This window comes from Neodiprion lecontei, chromosome 4, assembly GCF_021901455.1.
Source record: "Neodiprion lecontei isolate iyNeoLeco1 chromosome 4, iyNeoLeco1.1, whole genome shotgun sequence".
Lineage (NCBI taxonomy): Eukaryota > Metazoa > Arthropoda > Insecta > Hymenoptera > Diprionidae > Neodiprion > Neodiprion lecontei.
Genome location: NC_060263.1, coordinates 33089620 through 33097121, shown reverse-complemented (window position 1 = coordinate 33097121; position 7502 = coordinate 33089620). Strand labels below are relative to the sequence as shown.

The following is a 7502-nucleotide window of genomic DNA, read 5'->3' as shown; positions in this document are numbered from 1 at the left end:
CAAATTGATTCCACAGCCACAAGGTCTAAGGGATGTGGGATGAAAATTTGGGGGTATTGAGCTGCGGGGTAGGGCCGAGAGAGACTCGTTTCGATCTTTCATTTCCAGATGGATTTCGTCGGTGGGATGCACGCGCCGCGTTAACGTCGTGTAATTGCTGCTCAATGTGCGGTTGTGAGTGCGGCCACCGCGTCAGTGAAACCCCTGCAGAAACGGTGGTTCGGGTTATTGCCTTCGTTGGTAGCATTCTGTAACAACCCCCGGACTTTGGCTGGGAACAAAGCAGATGGAAATCCTTAACAGTTATTGGCTGGTGGTGGGCGCCACACGTTGGCCAGCGTATAAAAGGGCACCGATGTAATTTATCGAAGGTTGTATTTGGGGAGTTAGCCGTTTCTTTCAATTAGGTAATTGAAACCGGCGGGACTTTAATGCTTTTCTGGCCGCAGATCATTCCTGTTGCCGGCTCAACCAGCCTCTGGATATCCGTTACCGGACATTCGGTCTCACGCTTAATTTCGGCACGAATTTGATGCGATATCCACAGCTGCAGACTCACGGTGATTGGGACGGAAAACCGAACATGAGAAGAGCTTTTTTTTAAATCTCTTTTTGTAATTGACGCGAGATGCAAACGCCCCACGTATGAAATGCTAGATTGACGGGGTGCAACGGGTGCTTAACGAGTCTGCTGATCCCTCAAGAAATTCAATTTTGGTCGCCGGTTTCGTTCAGGAACGAGGTCAGGTTCGTATTAGCGGAGGTTTCGGCTGGTCGTAACTCAACGGACGATGCATCATGCCTCGCCTTAACTCTCAGACAAAATAAGTCTGCCAGCAACCAGCTCACCGGTGTACGCCAGGATGTACGTTCAACCGGGGTGCGCGTATGCTAATTAAGACACACTATCCCGTGTAATTGCATTTAAGTTCGAGGTAATGCCCTGCCACCTGCTTTGCGGGGAATGGAGAAAGGACCTCAAGTAAACCATCCTGCGAGGTGAAATTCGAACGGGTATTCTCGTCGGAAGGGGAATCCCGCACATTTCGCATAAGTATGTGTAATGCGACATCAACCCTGCAAGCATCATTCGTCTGTAATCATTAAAAATCTGTACCACAGACGGTTGAGCGTATTCTGAACGTACCTTACATCTACCTGGTCGGTAACTCGGAACACGCGATGCAGGTAAACGCGGGCGTCCCTCGAGATCTTTTGTTTCACCGGAAGACGGAAAGTCGCCTGGGGGTGCTGGGGGAGGAGGTGATATCCAGGCCTGCAGGCAAACAATCGAAAGCTGATGTGAAAGCAATATGAAGCAATGCGTGCAGGAGCAGCAGGCGAAACTATGTTCCACCTTTTCATCTCGTCGCGGGGAAGAGACAACAGAAAACCCGGGCAGAGAAAGGTCGCTGCATAAGAACCGAGGCAGCGAGGAGAGGCTGCTGTCATTTTCCTGGATATTAAATATTAATCCCACGAAATGACTAGCACGCCGGCAGTCTTTCGCTCCCGCTTTCCACCCCACGCTTCGCCACCCCCTCCCGCCCCACCGACGCCTCATTCGTGCACCTCGCAATCTCCGTCTCGGTCCTCCGACCAACCATCGCCGTCGCCACGTTTCTACTCTTCTCTAAGCAATGAGAAGTAATCTAGGAGCTGGATTAACCGGGGCTCAAGATATCAGCTTGGATTTACCGCGTGAGGGCCACGTGCGTCCCACAAGCGAGGCGGAGCTGAAGATATACGGCAACAAAAAGACGCCATCCCCCGTCGTCGTACGGTCCAAAGTGCAATTGCCTCCTGCCGCTTTTCGCCTAGTCTCAAGGCACCCCTTCCCACTTTTTTTTACCTTTTCATTCGTTTTTCCCACCTCTGTCGCCGCGAACCTGTAATGCGACGCTTGCCAATACGGTTTAATTAATCCCGGCGAGAATACCGCATGCAGGGGTTAATCCTATACCATTGACAGTCGCGAATGCCACCTGCAGGCGTGGCTTTTTACTTTTTTTACCATCTTGCTGCTTCAACTGTTCACTAGATATTTTATGAAAAGAATTCTCAACGCCATATTCATTCCCCGGAGTGCATATGTCGAGTTTCAGCTCCTGATCCAACCACGACAAAATCACGCTGCAGAACTCTTCGCTGTGAATTGTTTTGAAACGGTTCAAAGTCTGCGTTGGGAGCATCTGGGTGAACCTTTGAGTTCACTTGACCCATTTTTTTATCCCCTCCCTTTTGAATACAATATAGTTGAGCCACCGCATCTCTTAATTGTCTTGCAGGCTGAGTTTCGATATGTATAATGGGCACACACACATATACAAACGCAAACACACGGTATTGTATAAGTCGTTCAGTTTCATCCTGGCTACCCACGTATATTTACGAGACGCAACGGAACTCTCATTTCACTCATCTCTTTGTACCTTGTCCGCATTAAGGAGCTACTAATCGCTTGTTCAGATATTTTTGGCTCGTTTTTCTTTTCAATTTCTCTCACGAAACTTCCTGAAATTCCGTCGTCGAACTGGCGGAAGTTGCGTGACCGAGAAAAATGAATGTTTCAGTCATTTTCACCGTTTCTTTTACGCTATGAATAAGACGCGAAAACGTTATTCGTGCCTTGTGTCTAATACACATTCTCTTGTTACGCGGTTTTCTGATACATCGATCTAGATGATCATAGCTTTAGGACGAAGTAAGAAAGTCGTTCCTTCCTTTGAATACTCCCAATTCGAAATCTTACGAGTTTTCTAAGATAATTCTAGAACCATTCTTCTTTAGTATAGATCTGAAAAAAGTAATCATCAAGATTATGCTCTCAACGTATTATAATGTTGATTCGGCCGAATAAATTACAAGAACCAGTCAATACCCCAGCCGAATTTCGATAGGTTTCAGCGAAGGACCGTACGGTCTGTGTCTTAGGAAAAGCAGCAAGTACTAAATTTCAGTTATAACATGGTTGTATAATTTACTTTGAGTGCTTGTAAACATCCGTAATAAAATTAAAACCCATTATGCAGGATCGTCCAGACAAATACCCGATTTTTAATGCGCCTGCGACTATTTCTCTCTCTTTCTTTCTCTCCTCCTCAATCTCTTATCCTCCGAAACCGTACAGGTATAAACACAGGCACATACCAGCTGTAACGCAATCGAGATGTTTACACGACCCTACACAAAACTCGAGAGTCATAATTCACGACCTTCTTCCCATACTGACAATGAAAGTATCCAACGATACACCAATTTCCCGCGGGTTATTTCACGCGCCCACGAGAATCGGCCAAACGCTATGCGTGCGTGCGTGATGCGTGCCTGCCTGCGTGCCTCCTCCTGCAGGCCTCGGTTTCGGCAGTCCAGGATGGAGGTTCTCACAGCACCCGTTGCGATGTTGTTGCAGCCGTACTCCGGGAAATGGGGCGCCCCGTTGCATCCGCGCCTCGACGAACCCTAGCCCCGGATGTGCGATATTCCGTAATCGCAGTCGTCACGACACGCGCCCTGCTCACACATTCGCACGTGCCAAAATCTACCGGCGCAGAGGTGGGCCATCCTATCTCGAAGCTCGTGTGGACGTAATGAAACCACTCGAGGCGTGGGCGTGCACTGCTTCGCCTAGATGAGGTCCGTCTTTCACGCCTCCGGGCGAGTATCTTCCGGGGAATGAAACGCTCGCGGGCGGGGCGGATCGAGCTCTTTGCGTTCAGCGATGTAAGACGACGGTGTTTTTTTTTTTTTTTTGTCCCTTGATCAGCAACTTTTTCGTTCACCTTTGCAGGAGATTTGTCAAAAACATGCGATTATCGGTGCTTTCGAGAAACGCACTGCCTGCGGGTCGCGGCCGGGCAATTCGCGACGGTATAATTAACGACACTTTCCTGAGGCGGTCATGGGATTTATGGTGAATATCAAAGATACGTGAGACGAGGGCGTGGAACAAGATTTAAGATGTAGTCGAATCCATTGTGCTTGTAGATATGACTAAGTATTGTGAACTATAAACGTCCATACACGTTGTTTTTGAAAAGAAATAGAGGGTAGCGATAATCAAGTCCGTGCAATATGTCAACTTTCGATGCGCCAAAATCACGATTGATTAGTTACGGGGAACGTCGAGCAAGGCAGTCCCGGGCTGTGCTCCTGATACCTGGGGGGCAGGTCCGACTTTTTGTTCTTCAATAGTCTGGAACGGATCGTAACTACGACAAGGCCGGCGATAATGGTCACGGCCATACCGATGGTAAGAATGAGGCTCACAGAATAACTTTTATCGTTTCTGTTATTCTCGGCTGTTAGTCGGTGAACCTGGATGGTGGCTGACACCTCTCCGGAGGATCCATCGAGACCTGCTACGCAGGTCCAGTTTCCAACGTCATGGGACCGTTTCCTTCCTGAATACCGAAAGAGGAAAATAATTTTTAGAAGTACTAAAATGATGATGAAGTTAAAAAAACTGTATTTCGTTTCGATTGAGCAGTCAGTTACATACCCATGACTAATTCTAGCTCACAGCTAGTGATTGTTTGTCCTGTTTTATATCGGGAGTTCGTCGACTGTTGGATACCATTTCCATTCGGTTGGATCCATCGACAGTAGTTGATGGAATATTCATATCCAGGAGGTATGAAGCAGGACAGCTGCGTGGATGTCTGCTCCAAGTACACCACACTGGCTGTGGGGACGAGTGCCGTATCTACGATTTAACAGAAATCGAGTCATCAAGAAATCACCTGGTAGATCAAATCCTTTACGAATAGCGATAAGCAGACGCGAAAAATTCCTGGACGGTCCCCCGCATTAGGTTGTCATCGAATTGATACGTTATTGATGAATGTCCACGATCGGTTAAGTAAGATCTTACTTTGTACCCGATATTATATTTCACCAAGCAATTACGCTATCGTGAGTGTGACCAGTTAATCCCACGACGTCTGTTGTATCTTATTGTGCGATATCAAAGTAATTTGGATACGTAATCCGAGTAATTTGGGTATTTAATCCGAGCATTCATTTAAACATACAAGATAACGATTGTCAAGTCATATCTAAATTCTAGAATTCAAATCCATCCTGATATGGTAAAAGATTATAGAAAACCAGCAATTTGACAAACCTGTAACAACGACGTTAACATTTGTGCCAACTTCCTCTCCATCAACAGTCCCCATCCTGCATTGCCAATCGCCTTCATCCGTTTCTTCGGAAGCTGGAACTACGGCGCCGCACTCTCCGAGTGACAGCCCCATCCCATCGTAAGAGAGAACCGAGGGTGACGATCCGGTTGAGGATACCGAGTAGGCCGTACCATTGGGGCTACGTACCCAGCAGTACCTCAATTCCGCGTCCACACTACACTTGATCTGAAAATCGAACCAAATAGACTCAATTTTTATTGATTCATTCGTGGAAATAATCGATGGTATTCGAAAGACACCGGAGCACGTAGTTCCGAAACTCACCGTGAAACTATCACCCTTTGTGACGTAGACGTCTTCAGTGATATGCGGAGTGCGAACATTTACGTTTTCGTCTCTTCTACGGGTAGACACTGTTAGCACCGCACCCGATAACCCTGAGTCAGTGCCAACGATACACCTCCAGGCTCCGTAATCTAAGTAGGCTGGTTTCAGGATGGTTATTCCACAGTCGTGCTCTTGCACACTGGAAATCCCAGTTAAGGACTGAGTTCCGAGTCCGTAATAGAGGTACCTGTTGCAAAGTCACGCGATATTTTCTTCAATAATTATCATTGCCTTGTATTAATTATTTCCGTTCGGGTAATAATAGCTCACCTGTCATCGCCGATTGCCTCGAGAACATTTAAGACTTCTCCATTCGGTTTCACAAATTGACATAATGAATAGGATGAGGCTCGCACGCGACAAAGTAGATTCACGCTGCCATCTTCAGAAACCGTAACGCTGGCGTTGAACGAGCTATCATCTAGAAGAACAAGAAGATGATGAACGATCGGTGAAACGTGAATTAAGAGAAGCGACCAGCGTCGAGGTTTATGGCGTACCGTAAACAACGACCTCGGTTACGTGTTCTATGAGATCCATTCTTCCTGCAATACTGTATTTCGCGGTCCAGAACCCCTCATGTACGCTGGTGACGGTCGAGATTTCTAGTTGGCAAGATCCTAGTTCCAAGGGCAAGGTTTGACCGCTCGGATTTGTGAGCCTGCACGAAGTCGCATCGCTTGGACCGAAAGTCATGTTGGCTGATTTACCGCGTTCGACGTGCAAAACTGTTGACTGGAAAACAAACCCGGATGATTGAACCTTGTCCAGTGAATCCGAGCACAAATGTGCATACCTACCTCAGTGGAAGTATTGCTATATTCTACAACCGTGACTGAAAAAGTCGCGAAATAATTTATTTCTTCTCCAATTATCGCATCCAATCGCCAAGTGCCCGTGTGATTGCTGTTCACTCGAACTGTAACACCGCATTGACCGTACGAGCGGATATCATCCAAATTATCATTGGTGGCGTTGAGAACGTTGAATTCTTCACCCTCAACAGATAAAATTTATTACCTAGTAGTTACGTACTTGAATATACATTGTGAGATTTCTGATTTTCCGCCTTTTATACTCACACTTGGTAATTTGGCTGTGCAAGTGGTCAAATCTTCATACTCATCGACGATGCGAAGCGTGATTGAATTTCCGGAAAATACGCTAACCGCTCGGTTAGGAAAGTAAGTCCCCCACGTCACGTTGATAGACTGAAAAGTAAAATGAGGCTTACCATCACGGTCGACCAATAAACGATATATTTAGAATACTCATCGTCAATTTTCGTCCACCTTGCTAGCTACGAGAGACGCGTCGATTGCTGTATCATTTGACAATTCCTCCCCTGTGAACAAGGACAGTTATCAGTACGGCAGTTCATGAAAATTTTTATAAACAAACAAACTAGTCTACGTATGCAGTATAAGCTAAGGGATGTTGGGTCAAGACTTCACATTTATCCTCAAGAGGCTTTGAGGTATTTCAGAGGCCACGAAGCCTCCCACGGGATTTGATCTCTCTGCGACAGAATGATCGAACCATAAATATTGGGAGCTTAAAAATGGGACGAGCGGTAAGATAAATCTAGTTGTTTACCCAAAGTAATGGCGCAGAGGTACAAAGCTGCGCCTAGGACGGCAAATATGGTGCTGTGCGTCCCCATGTTGCCTACGGCGTACTGTCGACTATCGTTGACGACGATTGCGGTCTTCCTTATGCGAGATAACTACTTGTGTATCTCTAGATCGGGCAGTGATCGATGCAGGTAATATTGGCTCGTGCTTATCAACTACGTGCGAGACAGTGGCTGATGTCATCTCACGTCTGGATGTCGTCGAATCTTCATGCACTTCGATGTCTCGCCTTGACCTTCTGCGCGAACAGTTTCGATTATTCTTTTCGACTGCGTTACTTTTAAAATTAGCCATATTTCAAGCGACTCCAATAGGAGTATTTGTTGTCTACATA

At 46.6% G+C, this 7502-nt stretch overlaps 1 protein-coding gene across 1 annotated transcript; it reads right to left on the bottom strand.

Annotated features, from left to right (window-relative positions):
- Nucleotides 1-2954: 2954 nt before the first annotated feature.
- LOC107222055 lies at nucleotides 2955-7248 on the bottom strand. The gene is made up of 10 exons (XM_015661266.2): nucleotides 7131-7248; nucleotides 6827-6879; nucleotides 6617-6745; nucleotides 6335-6532; nucleotides 6035-6269; nucleotides 5805-5955; nucleotides 5472-5721; nucleotides 5126-5372; nucleotides 4502-4705; nucleotides 2955-4403 (listed from the first exon to the last, which is right to left on the bottom strand). The coding sequence occupies exons 1-10, from the start codon at nucleotides 7195-7197 to the stop codon at nucleotides 4099-4101; spliced, it is 1839 nt and encodes a 612-aa protein (XP_015516752.2). The 5' UTR covers nucleotides 7198-7248; the 3' UTR covers nucleotides 2955-4098.
- Nucleotides 7249-7502: the final 254 nt, after the last annotated feature.